Genomic DNA, 27,589 nt, shown 5'->3' with positions numbered 1-27,589 from the left:
GCGTGACTGCGAGGGGATTGATTCAGATAAAAGCTGTTCATAGTAGGGCATTCATTTTGGAACAGAAGTGTCTTGAACTTAGATTTCTATGAATAGTTGTGCACATATTGAACACCGTGCACAAAGAGGGTTTCCCATTTATGTGTCTGATTTTTTATGTGAACTTGCCTACCCGTGAAGTGTATTGTGTAGAGTGAATATTGCATGTAACACATGCTTTCTACTCCTGAGGCAGTTGTATCTATGATGGCATTAATGATACTTTATTTTATTTTGAGCTATTTGTACTTACTTTCAAGGCTCTAATGCAATACTGGTTTATAAAATAATATGTACAAAAGTAGCTCGGATGGTATCATCAGTGGTGTCATCAATGATGTCATTTGAGATGTCATCAATGATGTCATAAATGATGTCATGGAACATATCATGAGTGATGTAATATGTGAGGTCATAAGCAGTGCATGGCAGGGGCGCAAGTTATATTTAGCTCTGCTATCTATAACTGGGGAATTCCGTGTTTTTTTTTTTATTTAAAACTTTAATGTTGTCACTGTCATATTCACTTAACTATAACGTTACTTTACCATTTGTTTTTTTCAGTGAATTTCTAAGGTTTTTGTTACACAAAAACAGATCTTTTTATCACACCTAACTATAATGTTCCTTTAACCTTTGTTTTTCAGTGAATTTCTAAGGTTATTAACATAAAGTAATATTTTATTATCATATGTAAAGGCAACCCATAAAGCCATGTGCGGCAAGGGGATGGCCAAGGACCTTCGACCAGACCCAGCAGCAACCCCTACATAGGCAGCCTATCCCACTCTGTGCATAGCCTTTTGTCACAGGTGGGGTGAGGTTGGCCACAGGGATTGGCTTACAGCCAGGCCCTTTGTCCAACTCCCCGCAGATCCCATATGGAGGCAGCCAATCCCCTGTTGCAGCTCCTCCATTAGGGCGGAGGAGCATCGCCCCTACTCCCTGCCAGCAGCAGCCAGTCCAAATCCTTTAACAAACAAAAAGATAATAAACCACGTTTATTATCGTTTTGTTTGTTAAAGGGGCGGGGCATTGGGGATGATGAGATGAGGGGAGTGCACCATGCACGCCCCTCACTGCGCATGTATGTTTGGCCGGCCGTCTCGGGCCGCCCAAACATACATGCGCAGTACGCTCTCTCCAGCCCAGCAACACAGTTGCTGGGCTGGAAAGAGCATGCACAGGCTCCCAGTCTGCATAGGAGCGCCCTGGCTGGGTGGTCCCAGCCAAACCTAACACTGCTTTAAGCAGCATCAGGATTGGCTGCAGGGCTGGCTGGGAGCCTGTGCCTGCAGTCTGCAACGGAGGGGAGGAGTGGCAAGGGGACAGAGAAGCAGGTAAGTGATTAAAAAAAAAAAAATGTTTTAATTAATTTGTCCTCCCTTCCTACACGTCCCTACCCCCGCCCTGCCCCAACTATGCGCACGAGTCGCTCTTGCCAACCCCAAGTCATAAACGGCCTTTGGTCGTGGCCAGTAGGAGGGTGGCCAAAGAGCTTGGCCTGTCCCCAGGCCCTGGGGCTAAATCCCAAGCAGGCTGCCAACCCCACACCGCACACAGTCTTTGATTTGCTCAGTATAAGGTTGGCTTTCGGGCCAAAACAAACATATTAATAGGAGGGGGCATGCAGCCTCCCTCCTCTGCCCTTAATAAGCCCTGGGGACCTCATCCCCTAGGACCATATCCAATAAAAAGGGGAGGGAGACTTAGGCTCACCTCCCCATACCTTAAAAGGCCACTGGCCACCAGCCACCAGGGCCAAATACAACTAAACAGATGAAGATGGCATGGAGCCCCCCTCCCTGAACCTTAATAGGCCCCTGGGACCCCATACCCTGGGGCCAAATATAATACAAAAAGGGGAGAGGTCTGTGCAGTCCTCCTCTCTGAGCCTTCTTAGACACCAGGGGCCCCATTCTCAGGGACAAAATCTAGGAAGAGTGGGGCGTGCAGCCCTGCCTCCATGATCCTTACGAAGCCCCAGGAACCCCATCCCCCTGAGGCCAAATATAATGAAAAAGGGAGGAAACAAGCCCCCACCCTCCCTGAGCCTTATCAGGCCCCAGAAACCCATCCCCTGGGATCAAACCCATTAAAAGGGGTAGAGTGGCCGCATGTTCTCTTCCCTAAAACGTAATGGGTTCTGAGGTCCTCTTCCACAGGGGCCAAATATGATTTTTTTTAAAGCGGGGGGCCTTGCAGCAACCCTCCCGAAGCCTTCTAAGGCCCGAGGACCCCATCCGCCGGGGCCAAACTAAAACAAAAAGAGATGGGGCTACTTGGCCCCCTCCCTGAACCGTATTAGGCCCATCCCCACATATAATAAAGAAGGGGCGGGGACTGTGTTGCTCCCCTCCCCGAGCCTCATTAGGCCCTGGGGATCCCATTCCCAGGGCCATATTTATTTTAAAAGAGGATGGTGCTGTGGCCCCCCCTTCTCTGAGCCTCATTAGGCCGTGGAAACCCCATGCCCCTGAGATGTATTTATTTTAAAGGAGGTGGGCACACTGCTCCCTCCCAGAGCCTCATCAGGCCCTGGGGACCCCATCTCCCAGGGCCATATTTACTTTAAAGGTGAGGGGACTGCTCAGGCCCCCCCTCCCGAAACTCATTAGACTCTAGGGACCCCATCCCTCAAGTAAGTAATTTTTTTAAAGGGGAGGAGGGCCATTCAACCCCCTCCCTGAGCCCATTATGGCCCCAGGGACCACACACCCCGGGGCCTCCATTTTAAATAGGTTGGTGCCCCAGTGTCCGTCCAGTGCACCCACCAAGCACACTGTAGGATATTGGCAAAATCTGCTGATTTTTTCTTTTATTTTGGCCCTGGAGGTCCCTCTGGGTCTCCCTATGAGATCTAAGAGGGCAGGCCCCCTTATATTATTATTATTTTAACTTCAGGACAGGGGAATAAGGTCCTGGTCTACAGTTTGGCTGAGGGGTTACTCCGTTACACCGGTGATCGACACACCGTCCACCGAAATACAAATCCCATAAGATATAATGGGATTTATATTTCAGCAGACGGGAAATCTGTCACCATTGTGATGGAGTAACCCATTCACCAATCTCTAAATCAGGCCCTGAGTCCTCGAGTCCTGTAATGGCTGCCAGCAACAATTTTCTCATGTTGCTGACATGCCAATTGGAGCACAGGCTCCCACTGAAGTCTGTCTCCCATAGGAGCAAAATGGCCCAAGGGAAAAAAGCTCCCTGGACCAAATCAGAACGCTCTATTTTTAAACTGGTGCACCCTTGAGATTCTAAAAACTCTTGCTGACCCAGCTATCCCAATGTTTCAATATTTATGTACCTTAATTTTTACACCAAATCAGAAAAAGTACAATCTGCTGACCTAGATCTAGCTTTCTGCCAAATTTGGTGTAGTTTTGTTCTGCAATTTTTGCAGTAGCCCTTCTTAAAGAATTCTACAGAAAATGCATTGCATTTTTCATTTTGGGACCCTCCCACCTTTGTTTTCTTAGCCCCCACTTGACAGATCACTGTAAAACTTTTCAGGAAGGAGCTGAAGTGAACTTGCTTTTTTTGGAATTCTTTGTCGCAATTCGTCAAACGGCACCAAAGTTATTAGCAAACTGAAAAACATAATGTCTGTGGAAAAGTAATCCTAACTATAACTTCCCAGTGGCAACCGCCACTGGGTCATATACATACATATATATTACTGTTCTTGGTCACACAAACTGCCTCGCCGAGGTTAAAATAGAGAAAAGCTTTGAAATTAAACTAAGTACATTTAGTCATCAGTTAGAGCAGACAATACCTTCTCTGCAATGTGACATGCTCTTAAGTCTTTCTCTATGCAGTTTCTGAAACCAGTGCCTAATTTCTGTCCTTTCTGCAACACAGCAACACTGAGGAAGGCTGAAATATTTGAGAGTGAAGAACTCTACAGCGGTTCATCACCAATTGCCAAGTATTGCGTGCATGTGAGGCAAGACAAACGTGAAGACCCACAGATTACAAAACAAAAAGGATCCACAACACATTTACTACATCAATGGCCTCCTGTACCATTATTGGATTTGCAAAAAGTGGTCGCAAATGGGCCACCAACTATTGCGAGTGGAATGCTTTATCGCAAACCGAACTGTGTACAAATAGGTCTGTTCACAAAATACTTATTTGGAGGAGGTAGCAGAATTACCTGCCTAGTTAATATTGATTAGTTAGGTTGTTATTTGACACCCCCTTAAATTGACAACAATCACAGAGATGGTAGCCTGCAAGGGTCAGCAGGCCACCATGTCTATTGCTGAGTTTAAGCATGTTATGCACATTTGCAGAGCGCAATATCAACTCGGAGGGTACCCTGGCACTGAACAAGTGTGAGTCTAGTCAAACCTAAGGCCTAGTGGAGTTGCTCGAACAGCTAGGCCATCAGCTTATTGCCGAATTCAAGAAGTGAGGAGAACCCTTTTATCTATAGTGGCAGGCCATTTCACAATTTAGGAGCGATGTAGGGAAAGGCTCGAACACTGGATCTGGTGTGTGTATGCCTGGGATGTGTTCAAGTAGAAGTCCAGACATGCAGAGGTGTCTGGAAGGTATGTGAAAGCAGATGTGAGTGCTGAGGTATATGGGGCCAGTGTTATGTAGTGCCTTGAAAGTGTGGGTGAGAAGTTGGAATTTTGCTTGTGTGTGTATGGGGAGATGTGATGTGAGTGCAGCGTGGGAGACGGGGAGCGGATATGGCCACCAAATGGACTGAATTAAGCCCCCTGTAGAGATTTTTGTTGATCTGCGGTGTTCCTGTAGCCAAGCTTGCTTGGGAGGAGGGCATGCATGACTGTTTTCAGGTGCTGATTGGAAGCCATTTGAAAATCTTCCTCAGCATCTTCAGGGTATGGAAGCCTGAGGCAGTAATGGTGTCGAGTTTGCTGTCCATGACGATTCTGAGGTTATTGACGTGGGTGGTGGCAGTGGGTGTTTGTCTTAGCTCTCTTGACCACCAGTTGAAGTGCTTGTCCCCAAGATTCCAATCTCGGTTTTATCAGTTTCAGTCATGCAGGCACTGAGCTTCATCTGATTACTGGGCATCTTGTCTGAGACAGAGAGAATATGTCGCGATTTGTCAGCATAGGAGAGGATGTTGACATCCTAAGAGTGGCTGACGGTGCTAAAGGGATCATGTAGGTGTTGAAAAGAGCCAGGCTCAGGGGCAATCCTTGCAGAACTCTGCAGATGAGATTCAGGGCATCCGAGGAGTACAGTGCCAGGCTGACTGACTGAGTCCTTCCAGTTAGGAAGGAGCACATCCACTGGGCTGCGTGTTCTTGGATTCTGATGTCATGTAGGCATTGGATAAGGATGGGGTTGGAGATCATGTCAGACGCTGCGGAGAGGTCAAGGAGGAGGATGGCTGCATGCCTCTTCTAACCAAAGTCATGCGGATGTCATCCTTAGCGGCAATGAGGGCAGTTGCTGTACTGTGGTTGGGTCTGAAACCAGATTGAGTGGGGTCCAGGAGTTCATGGCCAGTGATGAATTTGGTAAGGCATCTGTTGATGATTTTCACTAAATAAAAATATTTCTTTAAGTAGGCCCATTTTCCTCGAAGGAAAATGGACTATGTTTAAAACAAAAAGTTCTTTTTCAATAAAAGTTTCACTCTACCTGAATCTTTTTCAAGATTTACAAAAGGGAAGGGATCACTTCATCATTACAAATCAGTTAAAACCTCCAATTTGAGAGCTGGTAACTTCCAATACTTTGCAACTGGATTACGGGCACAAAACATTGATACATCAGGGTCAGATTCACTGTTTGGAAGGGACGCCCAAAACACGCCCCTTCCAAATAGCGATCCTGGGATAATTTCTAAATCCATTCAGTTATTCAGAAAACCTTTTCCAAATCACTAAATGTGGTTAATGCATTTGAAAAAAAAAATCACAAACCCTGTGATTTACTGAATCGAAGGCTTTGCAAATGTTAGAGACCTTTGTACATGTGGCCCTAAGATCTGCTTCCTCCAAGGTATAAACAGCACCATTGGTTTTACTCTGCTGCACTGACATGTATGTTTCTGTCAAATGTCCAGCTGTAAAAAAGTTCTCTCAATCAACCAGACCATCTTGCTAACACTGGAACACCACTATCCAAATATGAGTTCCTGTGACCTCACCACCCCAAGAGCAGGGTTTTAAACTGTCCAGGCCAGACACACCCATATTCCAATTCCATATTGTTTCATTCCCAACAGACACAACATCTACGTTCAAGACAACTGGAAACATGTATTCAGACCTATTTATAAGAATTCCAATAGAGACACAGGGATTCCTCACTATTCAGTCTCAGCAACACAACAATGCCGGAGCTTTATATGTTTAATACCTGATCTTAGATCTGGGCTCCTTTCTAGTCCATCTGACCCATCACGATGATCCACCAAGCATACTTCGGACACCTGCCCCCTGTTCAATCCATCATCAGAGGGGAGGGACATACTCCCTTTTGAAAGAAAGAAACAATATCACAATTACCAAGTTAATAGTTTATATGTAGAACTCTACATTATTTTCAAAAGCAAGAATTTAACAGAATAATTTGACTTAAGCAGCTTCAATGGTCTCAATTACTAACATTTTAAGGATTTTAATGTAGCTTCTGTGTACATTTATGCAAATATTTATACAGCTAAGACAAACGTGCCTGAAATCAATGGAGGGGGGAGAAAAAAATCTGACACTTCAAATACCTTTCTTTGATCTCCTCTACTGTCTTCCAATCATCAAAGAATTAGTTAATGGAGTGTTCATAGATAAAATATTCAAAACAATATTGGTTTAAAAAGCTTTGAACTGGCATTAGTATTTATTTATATCGTGCACACGCTAAGCTTAACAACAATTGGGTATGACACATGGAGAAAAATTAAAACAAACACAGGAAAAAATTAATGGCATTTTATAAGGTATATTGAAGTTTACTTTGCTGTATGATGTCATCAGTGATGTCACTGACCATTTTATGAGTGATGTAATATGCGATGTCATAAGCAGTGCGCTGCGGGGGGCGTAAGTATAGTTAGCTCAGGTAACTATAACTGCTGAATTTCTATGGTTCTGTGTTTGTAAAATCTGAACCTAACAATAAACTATCTGTAATTTTTTTTTTTTTTCAGTGAGTGCTTAAGGTTTTTTTTACATTCTGTTTGCTGATTATAACATCCTGTAACCTTTGTTTTTTCAGTGAATTTATAAGTTTTTACTGTTACTTCCTAACTTTATTGTTATATCCTGTGACCTTAGGTATTGTTCTGTTGACAGCAAGCCACTGTCAGAAGGCAGGTTTGGCGAGAAACCTGGGGGTACTGGGAATATACTGGTCAGCGTGCTAGAGTTCTCTGAGGACGCCGATACAAGCTGCACCAATCATGTTGTTAGGACGGCAATAGAGGAAGAAGGTGCACATGCAAACTGGAGAGAGGACCGGTTGGACAGACTAGCACCAAGAGGCGAGAAGAAACGGAGACGTCACAAGTGATTGCCCGAGGACATCAGGAAGCTGATGACCATTGCGCAGCAGGAGGGGAGGAAGCCGAAATGCCACTGCGAGGACCAGAGGAGAAGAGGCTGCACAGAAAAGGAAGAGATGACCGCCTTGCCATGGCACTGGAAGAACCAAGCTACATGGGGAGAGGTGACAAGGGTGAAGCTGGCGTAACTCTAGTCGTGGACACAGGCAAGTCAAAGTTGAAAGGCTTACTCTTGTTGATGGGGTGGTGTGTAACACAAGGGTATTTATTGGGATTTTGAAAACCCAATAGAAGAGCTCATGTGACGGGACTGTACTGAGGGGGGCACAGGGGTGATGTTTTAGGTTGAAGCACTGTATCAAACAGCTACCCTTTCTCTAAAAGTGCATGTGATATTCCCCACGGATTCTGAGAGGCAAACAGTAGCAAGGTGTGTTGGTGGTGGTATTTTCTTAACCCTGTTATCAAGATACTGAGGCTTGTTCCTCTTTATTATTCCCTGAGGTTAGTCACCCTGGAGCCTTACACTGAATTCTACAGATGGGAACCAGCATCAGAAACACCAGAAACGTACCTCAACTGCATTCTTTTCTACCCTATTACCTTAATATACTCTTATAACTTGACATCTGAGTCTGGGTCATGTTTTGCTTCCCATTACAGTGATGTCAGAAGTGTGATCCAGTCCCTAAAAGGAGGTGAAGGTGACTCAGTCAAAAGTATCGAGGAAATGGTCAAGCAGCTGGCTGAGGGGCAACATCACTTACAGTTGGTTGTGGAGCAGCAGGCAAACAATGCCTAACAAGATAGGGAGAACTTACAAGCAGCAATTAAATCACAAGCCTCAGTGGTGGGCGATAACCAAAGGGTACAGGACACTGCCATTCAAAGGCTGACAAAAAAACATTGCTAGTACTACGGTGCATTCCAATGTACCCAGCTATGTCCTACAGAAGTATCAAGTGGGGCAAGACCCTGATTTTTTTAAACTAACTTTGAGAGAGTTGCCACTTCTTCAGCCTGACCTCCAGATGATGGAGCCAAATCTATAGCTACTCTTCAGTCAAGGGAGCTGCAGACCGCCTACCAGGCTGCAAACACTGCGGGGAGGACTCCCTATTAAGGTATCAAAAAGATTATCCTTGAAAGACTGGCTTTTGATAGCGAACACTACCAGTTGAAGCTTCGCAAAGAGAAATGAAATCCTCAAGTTAATCCCTGAGAGCTGTGCTACCACCTCCAGGACTAAGCAAATAGGTGGTTGCAATCCACTACTTCTAGTACAAGCGAAGTTCTACACAAAATACTCCTGGAATAATTTTTAGAGGCCCTACCTAGCGCTCGGGTTGGATTAAACCACACCCAAATCTAACAAACAAGGGAGCCATAGCCCTCGCTTGTGCCTTTCATTGCTCTCCCGACTTTAGAAACCCTCACACCCGTCCACCCCGGCCCAAAGTGCCCGCCCAAAGAAGCGACACAGACTCCATATCCTCCAAGACCACTGACAAAAGAGATAGGACAAGGCCCCAAATGTTTCCAATGTGGAAAGTGGGGACACAAAGCCCGCAACTATCCCCAGATGAACCCACTTGTAGAGCCAATGGCGATTGGGTATGCCCGGCTAGGGTCTTGTGGGTTGGGGAAAATGCAGTAAGGTATAAAAAGACATTTCTAGTCAATAAAGAAGAAACAGTAGTCTTGGTGGATTCCAGTTGTCGTTACTTGGACCTCAGAGAAAGTTCAACCACAACAATGGAGAAAAGGCAAAACAGTTATGATCACCGGTGTACGTGGGGACAGCAAGGAATATCCAGTATCTGAGATAACTTTTAACTGGCAGGGACATGAGGAAACCAAGAGGGTAGGCGCTATTCCTCACCTTGTAGAAGACATGATCGTTGGTATAGACTATGAGAATTTCCCCCTCCTACTTGCCTCTGTTGGGGACCAGGCACAACACCTACAATGGCTGACAGAAGCCCTTTTTCAGGGTGAGCAGTTATTGAGGAGAAGAGTAAAGAGAAATTAAGTTGCAGGAAAAAACAAAGATTAAAGAAAATGCATGTCTTAGCCAGTGACTCCAATCCCCTATATCTATCTCGTCCCATAGCTGCTCTTGCAGGAGAACTGCATAGCTTCAGTGCAGGCCAGAGAGAGGATGCCAACCTAAAAACAGCATAAACTACAACAGTTAACTTTGAGGAGAGCCAGGTAGCACCATATTTCTGTGTGTATAAATGCCTGTTATATATGAGGGTAAAGAAACACAATGATACGCTCTCCCAATTGGTTGTTCCTTTACCATTCAGAGAGCAGGTCCTTCATTTGACCAACAGTCAAGCTGGGGGTGGTCATTATGGGTTGAACCAAACGGAGGAATACCTCTTGAGGAAATTCTATTGGACAGGCGTCTTTTCTGTTATATGTCACTTCTGTGCAGCCTGTACTAGATGCCAACTAGTTAACACCGCACCATCAGAAAAAGCCCCTTTATGTCTCTTCCCTATTAAAGACATTCCCTTCTCAGGGTTGGTATGGACTTAGTTGGCCCTCTAGTTTCCTCGGTGAGAGGCTATCAATATACATAATAGTATTAGTTGATTACGCAACCAGGTATCCTGGGGCAATTACCCTCTCTAGTATGACTACTATTGCAGTGGCTCAAGCAATGATTGAGTTCCTTTCATGGGTAGGCTTCCCAAAGGAGCTCCGTATGGATCAGGGCACTTCCCTTATGTCCAATCTCATAACACAAGTCTGAAAATCTTAGGGGTCACCCAGATACGGACCTCGGTCTATCATCCTCAAACAGATGGATTGGTTGAGCAATATAATCGCACTATAAAGATCATCTTGAAGAAGTTAGTTTCAGAGACTGGGAGAGATTGGATTTGCAAATTGCCCCTTTCTTGTGTTGTATGCTATTCGTACCCATGTGCAGACTTCTACTGGATACAGTCCTTTTGAATTAGTGTTTGGCCGACAACCGAGAACTTGTTTAGAGATGGCTACAGAGAAATGGGAGGAGGAAGATGATGAGGGTCTGGGATTACTGGATTATTCAACCAAACTAAAGGAGAGAGAGTGCATACTCTTTGGGACAATGTTCGTCACAACATGGAAAAAGCCTAAGAGAAACATAAAAGGGGGTATGACTATTATAGCAAACTCCAGGAGTTGAAAGTAGGAGAGAAAGTCCTGGTACTCCTGCCTTCATCTGTTAACAAATTGTTGGCAATGTGGCAATGTCTATATATAGTTTTGTCTCAAGTTACTTCTGTCATCCATAAGTTGGCTGCTCCTCACACCCCAGAGAAAGGGCAAATTTACCACATCAACCTCTTAAAAAATGGAAGGAGGAAAATACTCAAGGGGAGGAAGTCCACTCAGATATACTTGTGACTAATTCACAACCCCTAGAGAATGTGTTTGTCCCTACTAACAGGTCTCTCCTAGAAATAAACATACACCAAAGGCTCACCCTAAATTTGAGCCAACAAAAACACCTTAAGAACATAACATACGAATATTGGAATGTATTTTCCCATAAGCTGGGACATACCTCTGTGATTCAACATGACATCATTGTAGAGAAAAATCAGGGTGTTCTGTTAAGACCATATCAGATACCCGAAGCAAAATGGAAGGCAGTAGAGGAAGAAGTAAGTTATATGTTGAAAGGCAGGATTATTGAACCCTCACTAGTGTCTAGTGTTCACCTGTGGTTCTTGTTCCAAAACCAGACGGGTCAATTAAATGTTGTATTGATTTCAGACAACTAAATAGTATGTCAAAATTTGATATGTACCCCATGCCTAAAGTAGATGAATTGATAGAAACCTGGGGTCAGCAAATTATCTCACTACTTTAGACCTAACAAAAGGTTATTGGCAGATACGTTTAAAACCTCAGGCTAAGGAAAAAGTAGCCTTTTCCCACTCCATCTGACCTACACCAGTTTAAAGTCCTTCACTATGGGCTACATGGGGCCCCGGGATCATCCCAAAGATTGATGGATATACTTCTACGGCCCCACCATGGCTATGCGGTAGCCTGTCTTGACGACATTGTTATTAATGGTTCATCCTGGACACAACACCCAATCCACTTAAAGGCAATTCCCTCGATGCTCAGGGAAGCTGGGTTGACTGCTAATCCAGAGAAATATATTCTCGCTATGAACTCTATCTGGTATCTTGGTCATCAAGTACAGGAGGGAAAAATCAGCCCCTACGTTGACAAAGCCCAAGCCATAAAATACCTACCTCCACCTGTTGATAAAAAGAGTGTTAGATCTTTCCTTGGACCCACTGTGTATTACCACAGGTTAATCCACATTTCTCAGAAATGGCTGCCCCATTGACTGATCTGTTGGGGAAAGAAAATCCCAATAAAATAGCTCACCAGGCCTCTGAAGTAACGCTCTTTGCAGAAGCACTGTGTAGTTCTGTCCCGATTTCTCCAGGCTGTTAATATTGCAAACTGGTGCCTCCAATAGAGGGCTTGAAGCAGTTTTATCTGAGCCTGATGATTCTGGTTGCCTCCACCCTACTGTTTAGATCAATCGTTAACTGTTACCCTGTAAAGTTTGTTACTCTACTATTGAAAAAGAATGTCTTTCCTAAAATTGCATGTGATATTCCCCATGGATTCTGAGAGGCAAACAGTCACCAAGGTGTGTTGGTGGTGGTATTTTCTTTACCCTGTTATCAAGATACTGAGGTTTGTCCCCCTTCATGTTTCCCCGAGCTTATCCACCCTGGAGCCTTACAAAGAGTTCTACAGATGGGAACCAGCATCAGAAACACCAGGAACTTACCTCAACCACATTCTTTTCTACCATATCACCTTAATAAACTCTTATAACTTGAGATTCGAGTTTGGGTCATTCTTCACTTCTTGTTACAGGTAATTCAGTGAATTTCACAGTTTTAGTATAAATTGTACTACAATTTGACCCATAAGTTCAATTTACTGATAAACATTTTATAAATACTTTTTATTCACAATTTCATTTTTATAACCAAATTTTTATTAATTTTGGAAACAGTGTACACACATTTTGCTCCAACAATATCTACAGCCAAATTTACATAGCAAGTTTCACATTGCGTTTCTGGTCCACCAACATTAAGTGTTACAACAGAACTCCATCACCTCCCCCATATTTTATCATGTTTTTCCGGGCACCCATGGGCAGCATAGATCGGTTTCTCTTGGTGAGCGCACCAGTCCACCCCGTTCTCCATCCCGCCAACAATGGACTCCTGGGTTGTCTCCACATGCAGGCTATATCCCTTTTGGCTACCAGGCATACCACCCCTGGAAATGTGCAATCTCCTCGGTGGCCAACCAATTCCTCCAGTAGCTCAGTATGGCCAATTTGGGACTCAAGTCTATAGGGCTCCCTAGTACCTCCGCTGTTTCATTGCCAAACCCCTCCCAGAAGGGCTGTAACTGAGGACTACTCCAGATCATATGGAAAAAGTCTCCCTCAGGGAGACCACACCTGGCACAAGTGGAAAGCGTCCTGGTGGACATTCTTGAAAGTCTTGCTTGGGTTAAGTAAGTTGCATTAAAGCAATTAAATTGTATCATCCGCAGCCTAGCTGAGATGGCTAGTTCCCTGGGGGCCAGTGATGCCTCCCGCGACTCATCGTCATCCAGCTCCCCAACCCACTGTGCCCATTTCTGTCGCAGGTGGTCAAACCCATCAGGGGCATTCGTAAGTAGTGACTTATAAATCTGGGATACTGCTTTCTTCCCCAATTTCTGGGTTAATAATTTAGCCTCAAGCGGGTTATAGTCAGGGAGCTGGATGTCTGAAGGAATATGGGCCCCCAAGGCATGTCGCAGCTGCAGGTATCGAAAGAACTGTGTCTTGTGCAGTCCATATTGTTCCTTCAGTTCCTGAAACCATAAAAGGCTATCCCCTACGTATAGGTCCCCCAAGTAGGTGATCCTTATGGACTCCCAGCAATGAAAGCCCTTAAGTGTAGTAAGCTGGTGTACCCATTCCCCATGCCACAATGGGGTAATTTGAGTAAAGTGCCGGTCCCATTATATTAATATTAGGGCCGCCCTCCAGCAACCCACGGCAACCCGGGTACATGACGCTGTTTGGTCAGGATTCTTGCCTCCATAAAGCATACCCAACAGCCCGCCAAAGCCCACATCATGGATTTCAAGCTGGTATGCAGGGTCATCCCAACCCCGCAAACTAATCTTTTATAGGAACCACCTGAGCTGTTAAATAATAAACATATAAATCCTGGATCCCCAGCCCCCCCCTCATACGGAGACTTCCGCGCTGTATTAAAGGCCACTTTGTGTCGCCCCCGTTCCATATAAAATTACTACATTTAGAAGTGAGTGCTCGGAACCACTCCATTGGTATCGGATAGGGATTCTTCGTGAGGGCATACAGGTAGCGAGGGAGCCACATCATTTTAAGGAAGGCAGTGTGCCCAATTTGGTTTAAGGGGAGGTCTTTCTAGCACTGCAGCTCCCTCTCTAAGTGTGTACATAGGCTATGAAAGTTTAGTACCCAAGCTAATTCAGACAGAAGGGAGATGTGGATCCTCAGGTATTTAAACGCATTCTTCTGCACTGAAAATTGAGGGCCCCACAGTCGCCCCTTACCTCCACCAGTTCTGACTTATTGGTGTTAACTAGAAGCCGAGATATCTCCCCAAACCTCTTCAGTATTTCTACACAACCGGAGCCTGACGCGGGTGGATTCCCCAGGAATATCAGAACATTGTCAGCGTACGGCGCCACTCTATCCTTCACCCCATCCCCCATCTCCAGACCCACATCAGAGGATCGCTCCGCAACAGGCATTCCAGGGGTTCAATAGCCAGTGCGAAGAGTAGCAGGGATAAGGGACATCCATGATGCTTTCCGCGCTGGATAGGAAATTTAGGGGAGAGCACTCCATTTACCCGGACCTGGGCCATGGGATGCTGATACAGGATACGGATCATTTGGGGGTGCAACTGCATCAAACACCATACATAGTAGGATTACGTCCATGTATTCCCATGAGATCGTGTTGAATGCCTTGCAAAAATCAACAAGAAGTAGGGCCAGGGAAAAACGACTGTGAGCCACAAGACAGGGCCACTTGAACTCAGCGGATGGAGTGCTGCGTACTCCTGCCTGGCATAAAGCCACACTGATCCGGATGAATCATTTGGGCCAGTGAGCAGGTGAGACGTGTTGCCAGTATTTTGGCATATATCCTTATGTCAGCATTGATGAGGGAGATTGGCCGATACGATGCACACTGGTCTGGGGGCAGTCTCTCCTTTTGGCAGGACCACAATCGTAGCACAATCTTGTTCAGGGGGAAAAGCTCCCTTCGACAGCGCTTCTGCATAAAAGTTTAGGCAATGAGGCACCAGCAATGAACGGAACCTTTTGTAGTACTCTATTGGGTACCCACCCGGCTCCGCTGTTTCCCTGTTAAGCTCAGATATTGCAGCTTCTACCTCTTCCGCTGTCAGTGGTTGATCAAAGTCTTGAGCAAGATTGGATGGGAGAGTCGGTGCCGGAAGGTCCCAAACTAAAGAGCCCTCCTCTGTCAGATGCAGTAGGGGGTCTCTAGCATTAAGGTCTTGGTAGTAGGTCGCAAAGGCCTGAGCTATCGCCACCAATTCCACTTGGGTGTTTCCCTTCCTATCGCGTATGGATGGCACAACCCTGGCTGCTGCCCTGTGTGTTGCCAGCCAATAGAGCAACTTGCCTGAATCATCACCCATCCCATACACTCTGCTGGTCGACGCCTGCCAGCATTGCTTATCCTCCTCAAAGGATATTTGGCTTAGTTCAGACCTCACCAAAGCCAGTTGACGTTGCATCTCCTGTGTATCCAAGTGCCTGGCTTGTCCCTCCAATTCTAGTATCTTAGCCTCAAGCTGAGCACATTGCGCCCTCTGGCGCCACTCCAGCCCACAGATGAAGCTTTTCATAATGCCCGCATTGTCGGTTTACATGCCGCTCACAGCATCGCACCCGAGTCCACTGAGTCCTCATTGCAGCGGAAGAAAGCCTTGAGTTCCCCTTCAACAAAACTAGCACACTCCAGGGACTTCAAGTACCATGCGTTAAGTCTCCAGGTCGGCCACTGTGCCCCAAGCTGCTAAAATTGGTGAATGATCTGATATGTCCCTGGGGAAGATCTGAACAGATTGCAAATTCATTACGTCCATTGCTGGGACCCACACAATGTCTATTCGGGCCTGGGTGTGATGGGCAGCAGAATGGTGGGTGTAGGCACGTTTGTGCGGATGCCAGACCCGCCACGCATCACAGAGGCCCCATGAGTCTGCCCAAGCTTTAAGGCACGCAGGTCGGAGGCGTCGGGTGGGACTGGGTTCCTCAGAGACATCCCCAATTGGGTCCGGTGTAAAACTGGCTGGGAGCGACGCCAACAGTGATCCAATCGCCTCACAGGTGTGCTGCAAAAGTTGTGGGGGAATATAGCAGGACACCAAATTGTACTGCTGGGCCTCTATCTGACCCTCCACACCAATGTACCTTCCCAAGGGGTCCTTGTGAACCTTTGCCACTGTCAGTGGTAGCGACTTGTGCAACAGCATGGCCACTCCACGGGACCCACGTGTGAAACCAGACTGCAGTAAGACCACCTACGGGGCATGCCTCTTGATGTATCGAAGTACTGCAGTCCATTTCATGCGATCTAGTAGCCCATTGAGTGTAGGAGTGGATGTGCAGCCGACGACGCACCCCAATGGACAAAGGGCGACTCCTGGGGGTGGCGGACCATAAAGGCAGAGGCCTTTAAACCAACACTTACTCTACTTTCATGTCCTGGAACATGTTTGCGTTGAGCATCAGTGTTACATGTAGTCTTCATCTGAACTTGAAGACAGCATTCGATAATAACTACTATAGTAGAAGGAACAATTCCCGTCCTCCCCAACTCCCTTCCACCACACACTTCCTCCCTAGAAGCATCTGTTACCCCCATAAACATTTGAAAACTGTGGTAACTCGTGGAGGTACTCAGAAGCCTACATCTGGATACCTCCCACCCATGTACGGATGATCCGCCTGACAGCTACATCCACATTAGCAATGATCAAATAAAGGTAGGCAATATCTAGCATCATCAATCCCTCCCTCGAGTGTCAACACCTCCAATCCCCCAAGACTTCCAAGGATGGAAATGACCCACTACCGCAACCAGTCCTCTTCAGACATATAGCAGTACATACTACAGTGACAGCATCAGTTTCTTGGGGCAAGGCCGCTCCAGGGCACCAGTCAAGGATGACCCCCATCAGAGTTAAAGATGGCCGGTGTGTCAGACAGAGAGGAGTCCTGGGTCTCCGTCTGTGATGATCCACTCCCGGAGCCAGCCTCGCCGAGGTCCCCCCTCCGCCTCCATGCTGGGGGAACCTCCTTTTAGACCTCTGATGGCACTCACTGGCCTCTGTGGCAGGCCTCGGCGGTCCAGCATCAGAACCGTCCATGACGCCCACCACTGATCCACTCCAGGGGCACAATTCCCGCTGCTCCATAGCCTATTCCCATGCCTGCTGCGGTGTTTTAAAGAATAGGGTAGAAGCTCTGTAGATAACCTTCAATTTGGCCAGTAAAAGAAGCATGTATCGCACGTTCAGTGCACATAGTTTCTGCTTAACTTCCTCGTACAATTGTAAACGTTGTTGAACAGCTCGAGTGTAGTCCGGGAAGATCAGAATTTTTGTACTGGAGTATTGTACCTCTCCCTGGGAGCGGGCCTCCTGCAGAATAGTGTCCCAGTCTTTGTCGTTGAGGAGCCAGACCACCACAGGCTGGGGAGGAGCCCCAGGCGGGGGCCTTTTTGCTAGCACTCGGTGCCCTCATTCCACCACAAAGCAACTTGATAGCCTGCCCTGAGGGGCCCAGGAGCAGAACCAGGACTCCATAAACTCCTCCGGCAAACCCACCAGGCCAAGATTGTTTCTGCGAGAACAGTTCTCTGCATCTTTGGCCCTCTCCCCCAGGCCAGCCACCTTTGAGGTAAGCTGAGAGACTCTTGTCTGGAGAGTGGTCACCACATACTCCTCGGTGGAAATTCTAGTCTCTGTCTCCATCACTCTCTCAGCCACTCGCCTTACGTCCTGACGCACCAGGGAGAGGTCCACACGGACACTATCTACCTTGGACTCTACCGCCTCCCTGGATTCCTGGGTAGCCTTTAGAAGCATCACCATATCCAGCAGGAGAGGGGTCCCGGGGTCCCCTCTGCCTCTTTCTTCGTGCCCGGTGCCAAGCGTGTGCCCCTCCCCCTCAGCGTGGTTTATTGGTCCATTTTTGTCTGCGCCGCCTTAGTGGGGGGGGGGGCTTGTCGTGCCCCATATCCCTGGGTACGCTCAACCAAGGGGCCGCCCCCCTGGAATGGAGGCAAGTACCCCCAGGGCCAATTACTGCGTTGCCACTCAGTTTATCAGTCTCCACGCACCAAGGCTGCAGCGTGCCTCGCCCAGACCGGGACGCCCCAGCAGTTTTCACTGAGCTTACCAACTAACACTCATGTGGCTTTGGCAGGATAATTGTCTGTGGACCTGCATGAAGTGCGCCAAAGTCGTACCTGTCTGACCCCCAGACCTCCAAGGACGTGCTCGGCCACGTTGTGTCCCTTCGAAGATTAGGCCTGGCCAGTCGCAAGTGTGGCTTCAATTCTTAAGTGCAGATGACCAAGGTAGCATTTGCAGACCTCAGGGAGGCAGGCAACAGGCCAGCCAAACCACCACTCCCAAGGGCAGGAGCTGCGGCCATGTTGCTTCAGTCAATCTAGCCACCCCCAGCTTGCTGAGTCTGTAGCGTGACTCCGTTCATAGTCTTTACTCGGGGGGGGGCCAGGAAGCCCACAAGCCCGTGCTTCAGGGCCCCCGGCCTCGACTACAAGGCTGAGTCCTGCCCCACACTCAGTGACACCCGATCCCACTCTATCTCCCCCGCCCCTTGGGCAATGCCACCTCACGACCCAATGCAGGCCAACCTTGCCGCAGTCTTGGGCCTCAATGAAGCTTCTGTCTTGGCTGCCCCAGATCACCAGGGTGGCCGTGCAGTGTGTTCCTATGAACAGCCCAAACCAGCTGCGGTGGCCGGGGACCTCTCGCGGTCACCGATGGGGCCGCACCACTACCTCCTCCGCCGTCCGCCAATCAGCAGGCCCGTCTCCGCTCTAAGCGTTCTTCTGGGCCCTGGCTGCCCTCGCCTCCACCTCCGCCCGGCCCGGCTCCGCCAGCCCCTGGCACCCAGGCATCGCCAGGGATGTAGTCACCTCCTACCCGGCAGCAGCGACGTCACCTGCTGCCTTGGTGAGGCAGCCAGCACATGCCTACCTGTAACCCTCTTCCGGGCCCCGGCTGCTCAAGTCCGTCGGATCTAGCCCACAGGGGGCCGGCTCAGGATGCACCTCATTCGCAGCTCCCCAGCGGTCCTCACTTGCTCAGCCAATGGCCTCAGCAGGCTACCCAGTCGCGGGGTGTCTCCCCCACCCGTGTGGGCTGGTGGGGGCGGTCCGCTGTCCGGTAGGATGGTTTGGCAGAGCCGGAGAGCCTTCAGAATGCGGCCGCCATGCTCGCTTGGCCATGCCCTCTCACAATTTAATTCTTATTATATATTTGAAATCTAAAAATTAAAAAACGAAGGTAAGGTAAATTAAGTAGTCTTTTTATAAATGCAATGCACCATTCCCAAACAAAAGCACACATTCAATACTAAAACAACAACACGTTTAATAGAAACATATGCTTTTGCAATTTCTATAAGTTTATCACTGCATGTGCGTGGGTGTGTGAATGGATATATGGGTGTGTAGGTGGCTGTGTGGATGTTGAAATGGCTGTATGGGTGTGTGACTGGTTGCGTGGGCGTGTGAGCAATTTTGTGGGTCTGTGAATGTTATGTGAGTGGCTGTATGGGCATGTGAGTGGTTGTGTGGGTCTGTGAGTGGGTGTGTGAGTGTGTGAGGTGTGTGGGTCTGTGAGTGGATGCTTGGGTGTGTGAGTGGGTCTGTGAGTGGGTGTCTGAGTGGATGTGATAGTGGTTTTGTGGGTCTGTGAGTGGCTGTATGGGTGTGAGAGTGGTTGTGTGGGTGTGTAAGTGGGTGTGAGTATGTGATGTGATTGGCTATGTGTGTCTGTGAGTGGTTTTGTGGGTGTGTAAGTGTGTGGATGTGTGGGTCCACGAGTGAGTGTGTGAGTGGCTTTATGGGTCTGTGAGTGAATGTGTGAGTGTTTTGTATGTCTGTAAGTGGGTATGTGACTGGGTGTGTTAGTGTGTGTGTGAGTGGCTGTGTGGGTCTGACAGTAGGTGTGTGTGGTTTTGTGGGTGTGTGAGTGGCTGTATGGGCGTGTGAGTGGTTGTATGGGGCTGTGAGTGATTGTGTTGGTGGTTGTGTGGATCTGTGAGTGGTTGTGTGAGTGGTTTTGTGGGTCTGTGAGTGGGTGTGTGGTGTGTGAGTGGGTGAGTGGGTGTATGAGTGGGTGTATGAGTGGGTGTATGAGTGGATCTGTGAGTGGCTGTGTGGGTGTCTGAGTGGATGTGTTAGTGGTTTTGTGGGTCTGTGAGTGGCTGTATGGGTGTGAGAGTGGCTATGTGGGTCTGTGAGTGGTTTTGTGGGTGTGTGAGTGTGTGCGAGTGGCTGTGTGGTCCATGAGTGAGTGTGTGAGTGGCTTTATGGGTCTGTGAGTGAGTGTATGAGTGTCTGCAGGGGTGTGTGTGTGTGTGTGTGAGAGTGGGTGTGTGAGGTGGTGTGTGAGTGGCTGTGTGGGTCTGTGAGTGGAGGTGTGAGTCTTTTTGTATGTCTGTGAGTGGGTGTGGTAGTGTGTGATTGTGAGTGGCTGTGTGGGTCTGTGAGTAGGGGGTGTGGTTTTGTGGGTGTGTGAGTGGCTGTATGGGTGTGTGAATGAGTGTATGAGTGGTTGTGTGACTGGGTGTGTGAGTCGCTGTATGAGTGGTTGTGTGGGTCTGTGAGTGTGTGTGTGATTTTGTGGTTTTGTGGGTGTGTGAGTAGGGGTGTGAGTGGTTCTATGGGTGCATGAGTGGTTGTGGCGGTGTGTGTGTGAGTGTGTGAGGAGTAGGTGTGTGGGTGTCTTTTTTTTTTAATTGGGGTCTGGATCTGCAAATCCACCACGGAGCAGACATGGTGTTGCTCCATGGCAGATCCGGGGATTGTTGACGCAAAAAAAAAAGTTTTAGGACAATTTCTTGCCTATGAGGGGTCCTTCATAGATCCCTCCATCAGCGCCATAGGGTCGTGTACCTCTACCCTGACTCCTTCTATCACTTTTAAATTGTATTCCCCCCGCCCCTCCCCCCGGGAACCTAGCCAGGTGCACAAAAAGGCAGATGCAACTTTTCTCTCAGGTTGTGGCCAGCCAATCATGACGTTGTTGGTGCGTGGTTCCACGTGGCTAGATATACATACATCTTTTTACTTTAATAACTCCAAAACTACTGCTCAGATTCACACCAAAGCACAAAAAGAGATCTTTCTGGACCAAGATCTAGCTTTCTGCTAAATTTGGTGTAATTCCGTTCAGCTGTTCGGGCTGTAGCCATATCTAAAATCCATATCGGAAATTGCATGGGGCAAATGTGTTTTGGGATCTCTCCTTTTTCTCAACCCGCTTCACGATTCACCCCAAAGCACGGTACACTAGTTTTGAATATTTCACGAAGAGTTGTCAAATGGCCTTAAGGTTATTAGCAAAACAAAAAACGCTTTTCCTTTGGGCATGAGTTATAGCTACCTTGGGGCTCAATTGATAGTTTCCTGAGATAAGTTTAACTATAATTGTTGAATTTCTATGGAATGTGTGTTTAAAATGTGAACCTAACTATGCCATCCCCCATCCCTGTAACCTTTGTTCTTTGTTTTTTTAAGTGAATATATATATATATATATATATATATATATATAACTCTGAAATACAGCAATAAAAAAAAGAAAAGAAGACAACACATTTTCACCCACATACTTATTTGGGAGTTATAATTTCCACAGTGGCCACACTTCAAGCAAGGCTGTCCTGGTAGCAGAGTGAAGAATTAGAGAAGCCACTGTTGATGGAGGAGAACATGCCTGCCACCAAGCATAGGCAAGACTTCCAAGACTTTGGGAGGGAATGTACTGGAATGGAATAATCATTCAGTTCCACATCAGCCCATGAACTTCAGGCCTGAAAACATCTGATAGGGCAAAGATGTGCCCACAATTGGCATCTAACAAGAGTAAAGTCAACAAGGAAATATAGGGGAGCTAGGACTGGACTGCCCATTCCCATCAATAATGACATCTCTTCCCAGTCAAATTTATGTTAGTGGTATGAATAACAGTTAATCTTTAACCTGCAGCGTGGGTAATGAGGCACACAGCCAAATTACATGACAGTGATCTAGTATATTTGGAACAAAATCAACACAATCAATGCCAAGCTTCCTGGAGAAAGTTGTAAGGCAAAACCACTCTGTTCTCCATGGGGTTTCTCGCAGGGATGTCTGAGTAACCTCTCAAAACGTGAGCTGCTGTGGGAGACGAAGTCCTGCAATTATTGCTGGCATATGACATGTAACATGGAGAGAGACTTTTTTTGGGGTGATGTGGATAGGAGTCAGTGGTCTTTAGGAAGTCACTGCCGCTATGTTTTATGGGCTCAGGGGAGCCGGGCACAATAGTGATGATTCATAGATTCTTGGATATGTTTCATGGAGGTCATGTGTATCTTGCCCAAGGAGGTATTTGGAGTTTTGGACAGTGTGCAGTTGAGGGGTCAATATCTGTAATAGATTATGCAGGACTATTTTAAAACCTCTGCATGATTGCGGTTGGTTGGGGCCACCCAAATTTGAATACTACTTATTATCTGGGCCATCGGCTCCAGATAGTAGATCGGTTGTTTGCAGATAGAGAGCACATGGAAATGACTTGCAAACTGTTGCAGTCGACTCTGGGGGAGATTTTATTTGGTGGCACATCTAGGTCTGCCATGTCCCACACTGTAAGCAGGTAGCACAAGAGCTATTGAAATGGCATGCAAAAAACTGTAGAGAGGAGTCCATCTTGCCAGCACACTCAATTCTGAGGGCTGCCATGCTTTGTGAAGAAAGCAGTTGACAAAGATTTCCCAAGCTGGTTAGAGAACAGGTATAAGAACAAGTTTATGTCTTTCTTGGACATCCAGGAGACAAAACTTTTTCAAATGACAATTTGTACAAACAGTAGAGGTCAACAAAATGCACCAGAGACACTCAGGGACTGAGGTAGATTATAAGAATGTCAAAGAAGATTCATTACTTGCCGGTATTGTTGGACAAGTGGAGAGATACACATCAACTCTAAAGAATGCTCTCAGAAAGGACAGGCAGTGTCTCTGAAAGTAAAGAAGAAATAGAAGACAGACTTCTAGGTGAAGCTATAGACTTAGGTTACTCCATTTACCATTTATTTAATTGTTATTAGCCTATCCGGCCTTAACAATAACTTAGGTTACTCAGATTTAATATCCTCCACCATACTGTGTGGCACAAGATGATTCCAATGCCCTAACTGAACGTTTACATGGGCTACTACTTTCAGATTTTTTTGGCTATTCCATCATATCCAAATATTATGGTCTGACCTTCTGGATGGCTATCTCAAGAGGCTGGCCTAAAATGTCTGGACCATAGAAAGCATGCCTATTAAACTAACCGACATAAGCAAAACGAGTGAGAAAATATTGTTTTTATTAGTTTTGCCCAAGACATACATAGGTAAGGCCTCAGAGGTGCTGATAACACCAAAAGCAGAGGCCTTGTTGAGAGATGTGCCAAATGGGGTCAAAGCAAAGGCATTAAAGATGAAACAGAGTAGAAGGGATGAAAAACTGCAGGAGCATCTGGTCGACCACAGATTACAGGAGAATGTTCTCCACTGTCCCAAAGTACTAGTAATCTTGTAAGATTGGGTTGTGATTCTCATGTAGTTACCTCAATATGAAAAGCAAAGATATCCATTGTGATTCCTTTGTCCATCATCATTTCATTGGTAGTGCTATAATCTTTGTTCTTACTGGACATTCTGGACCCAAGGATGGTTTTGTTGTTGTGTTACTTATTTTTAACATGCATGAAATGTGAATAAAATACACATATTTTAAATGGAGTTGCTCAGTAATGGCTTGGTCATGCTGATATAACTATGCTAGAAGGCCAACATGAAACATTATGTTTGTAGGATACACAAGGGTATATCAGGAATTATGGCCCACACCAAACACAGCTGTGTTGATATGTATGGTAGATGTGGGGATGACAACCTGAACAATTCTCATCTTAAAGACATTAAAGCTTTTCCAAACATCTCACTCACTTGGGGAACAATAAATGTTTTGCCTCAGATGACAGTCCTCCTGGTCCAAGTGACACAAATCTTCTTTTTCTTTAGCTCGTAATGTAAAGACTGTGGTTGCAATAAGAGGACCTGTTGGGAGAAAGTACGGAAAAGGACAAATAATCAGACTGGGTGTGGTAAAAATATAGAGAAAAGTGTGTGATTACTGATTATCACATGTTCATTCTTGAGGGGACAATCTACAAAGGCACGTGAAGTAGTACTCTTGTATGTTTAAGATGGGAATATTCAGAAATGCTCATATACAATGTATTCAAATAGAAAGGAATGTGCCCCCTTTGCACTTTTAAACTATGGAGTTGGATATTCTGAGGACAATTTACAAAGGCTTTTAAAAATGAATGTAAGCCCTAACTCACACACTAATTGTAAAGCCCATGACCTTACCCTTCATAAGACCGATGCATTTGAAAATGTTTTAAATCATCTTACAGATGTTACTTCATAATACATCACCCTTGACACAGACAACAACAAGTGTGGTGTAATTAATTAGTTTGATTATGTGCTGTTGTTTAATTGCATTTCACTTTTAGGTGTTTTTTTACTGACAATGATTGTGGTGTCATAAGCATTACATTTGATGCGCGCGTTATAGTTTTCATGGCTGTTGTGTGAGTTGTGGATTGTGCTCCTAACCATAACCTGCAAATTTCAGTGGGTTTCCGGTTTTAATTTGTAACAACAACAACATTTTCACACTTTTTAAAACATATGTTGAGGTGTTAAAACCAACGTTAAGCAAATCTTCACTTTAACCTTCATTTTTCCTGTGAGTTGTGGGGATTTTTGAATCGTATACAATGTTCAGGACTTCTCTGCAACCAACCTTCCAAGGGTGGCCATCCCCCACTGTGAATGGCCTTTGGCCATGCACTACAGGGGCTGGTTGCAGGCCTGTGAACCAACACTCACATCCATTTGGCTGTGCATTGGGGCAGGAAGGGCCCAAAGGGCCTGGCCTCTTGCCAGGCCCTACAACCAACACTCAATTGGTGGCCAACAGTCGCTGAGCACAGCTAAAGGCTTCACACCACGTGCAGGCAGCTTCAGCCAGCCCCTGCACCCAGCTCATCACAGACAGAGAACACTCGCAGCGCAAGGCCTTCAGCATTGTGCCATAGGTAGGACTAGGTGCAGGGCCTGACTTCTGACTTATGCTGTGTCCCATTCTCCATGTGCTGCCAAAATCCGCAGTGCATAGCCTTTGACCGTAAGCAACGCTTATGACCTACACTGAAACACTCTGAGGGAAGCCAGCCTCATTGCTCACGGCCATGTGCAGTGCTTTTGCCCACAGGGTCTGAGCGCCATACCTTTGGTAATATGAGAGTATGGTTGGCCACAGGGTTTGACTGAATGCCAGCCCCTAAGCTCACCTCCCTGTAGGTAGCCAATATCTACCAAACATGACACTTGGCCATGTGCAACAGGACTGACCCATGGCCTGGTCTTCGACTGGCCTATGTACAAAACTCTCCACAGGCGGCCAATATCTGCAGCTCACAACTTTCAGCCGTGCGTATAGGGAGTTTGCTTCAGGGCTCATGCCTTCAGCCAACACAATGTGGCATGCCAACCCCAACTGCAGCTGGGTGAGTGGGGTTGGCTGCAGGGCCCTGCCTCCAGACTACCACTCTGCTACTCTGGTCAGCTCTATGTGATTGCCCAACACCTACTGTGCATGGACTATCTGCTTGTGCAGTGAGGGTTGAATGAAGGACCTGGCCTGGTCTGAAGTCTGTGAGCAGCCAACTCTGGCTGTTCACGGTATTTAGCCAGGCCCTCCCCTATGCCTTCGTCCATAAGTTACTAGGGGTTTGATGCATGGCTGGGACTACTGCTAGACTATGCAACCACAATGCCATGTACGGCCACCCCCAAAGTGTGGCCATTGGTGAAGCAAAGCAATAGTGCTCTAAATAAACATTTTAATAAAAACAATTAGCAAGCTCTGCAGATACTATGCTTGATATACAAATCATGAGCCCCACAAGGGTTCGCAGGAACAAGGGAAAATCCGGGATCCACAAATCCCATGATAACAATTGGTTTGGTCCCCTCTAATGGGCATGGTGAGTCACAGTAGGTTCACCCTGCCCCTTTATACCCTTTTCCTTTTTCCAAACATGATGCTCAGTGCATCATGTTGGGTAATAGCAGCCGCAGCAGAAATGTTTCCTTGAGGGCCAGCCAATCAGAATGCCTGGATCTGGAGCTAGATTTGCAAATAGGCATCGCAAGAAAGAAGGAAAACCTTCCTAATTCATTGTGGAGCCTTTAATTTTTTTACATCGAGTCACAAATTCTATGGATTTGAGAGTCCGCAGAGGAATTGTGAAACAATGTCAGATATTTCTAAAATTTTACCTCTTTAGGACAAACAAGACCATCTTTTAAATCACTAACTTCTTGAAAACTACTGGACAGATTTACACCAAAGAAACAAAAGTATAATCCTTGAGTAAAGTTCTACCTTCTTAGCAAATTTGATGTCATTTTGTTCAGACGTTTTAACTGTATCGAAGACCGAAGAATCCTAGTGTAATTAAAATGGCATTTTTATGACCCCTCCTTTTTCGTGGCCTCTCCTTGAAAGATCTGTACGAAACTTGCCATGAAGAACTCAAACTGGATTTACTTTGAAAAGTTATTATGAAACGAAAAAAAAAGGTTTTCCTGTGAAAACCTTCACCTAACCATAACTACACTGGCGCTATTATCACCAGTGTTTGTTTATATTACACAGGGGCAGTCATCACTGTATAGTTAGTCTGGTCAGAGTTTCCATAGGAAGAGCATTTAAAAAAAAAAAAAAAAAGTTCATCCACCTTGGCTCCTATATGGAAGGTTTTGCACTGATCAGTCTAGTGAGAGGGGTGGTTGGTTGGCAAGTAAAAGAGGGGTTCCCAAAATTGTGTTTACCCAATACAGGAAAAAAGGGCTGAGCAGAATTACAACATATCTAACACCAAAAAGTTAGACCTTCACTCAGAAATTGTGCTTTTATTAATGTGGTGTAAATCCATTCAGCTGTTTTTGAGAAATTAGTTTTTAAGAGGTGCTCAAGTTGAGCATGAAGGGGTTAACAGTCTGAAAAAGTTAGTTATAGTTTAATAGTTGGTCCAGCAGGGGTACCAAGGTTCCATTTAAAAAAAAAGAAAATAGGGCCTTCTGTTCAGCCAATAGAGGGCCCGATTTAGATTTTGGGGGAAAGGTTACTCCGTCACAATGATGATGGATATCCAGTCCATCGAAATATGAATCTCACAGGAAATAATGGTAAATATACTTCAGCAGACGGGATAACTGTCACTGTTGTAAAGGAGTAACCTGTCCTCTAAAATCTAAATCAGGCCCAGATGTTTTTTCACCCACTGGCCATTTCAGTACCATGGCACCAGGGCTGGTAATGCAGTGCCAAGTGACCACACCTTTGAACAAAATGCTGTGGCCAATGCGGTCCCTGAGTCCTAAAATAATTGATAAGGCCCATGTGAGGCATGATGGACACATCCTGACACCCAGGACCATGTGAGGGGCTCCAAACAGACCCCCCTAACGCTTTTTGTCAAATGTATTAAAAAAAAACATTTTGGGTACAGCAGCACTACAAATCTTGC

At 46.3% G+C, this 27,589-nt stretch overlaps 1 protein-coding gene across 2 annotated transcripts in view; it reads right to left on the bottom strand.

Moving 5' to 3' along the window:
- LOC138298682 (zinc finger protein 182-like) overlaps positions 1-27,589 on the bottom strand; it is a 140,902-nt gene that overhangs the window by 51,222 nt on the left and 62,091 nt on the right. For both annotated transcript variants that reach the window (XM_069236893.1, XM_069236894.1), the window contains exons 3-4: positions 23,925-24,035; positions 6,403-6,519 (exon numbers count right to left, since the gene is read on the bottom strand). In XM_069236893.1, the coding sequence (XP_069092994.1) occupies positions 6,403-6,519; positions 23,925-24,035 (228 nt within the window). The remainder of the gene's footprint in view (positions 1-6,402; positions 6,520-23,924; positions 24,036-27,589) is intronic.

Source organism: Pleurodeles waltl, chromosome 1_2 (genome assembly GCF_031143425.1).
Source record: "Pleurodeles waltl isolate 20211129_DDA chromosome 1_2, aPleWal1.hap1.20221129, whole genome shotgun sequence".
NCBI lineage: Eukaryota > Metazoa > Chordata > Amphibia > Caudata > Salamandridae > Pleurodeles > Pleurodeles waltl.
This window is presented reverse-complemented; position numbering and strand designations above follow the sequence as displayed.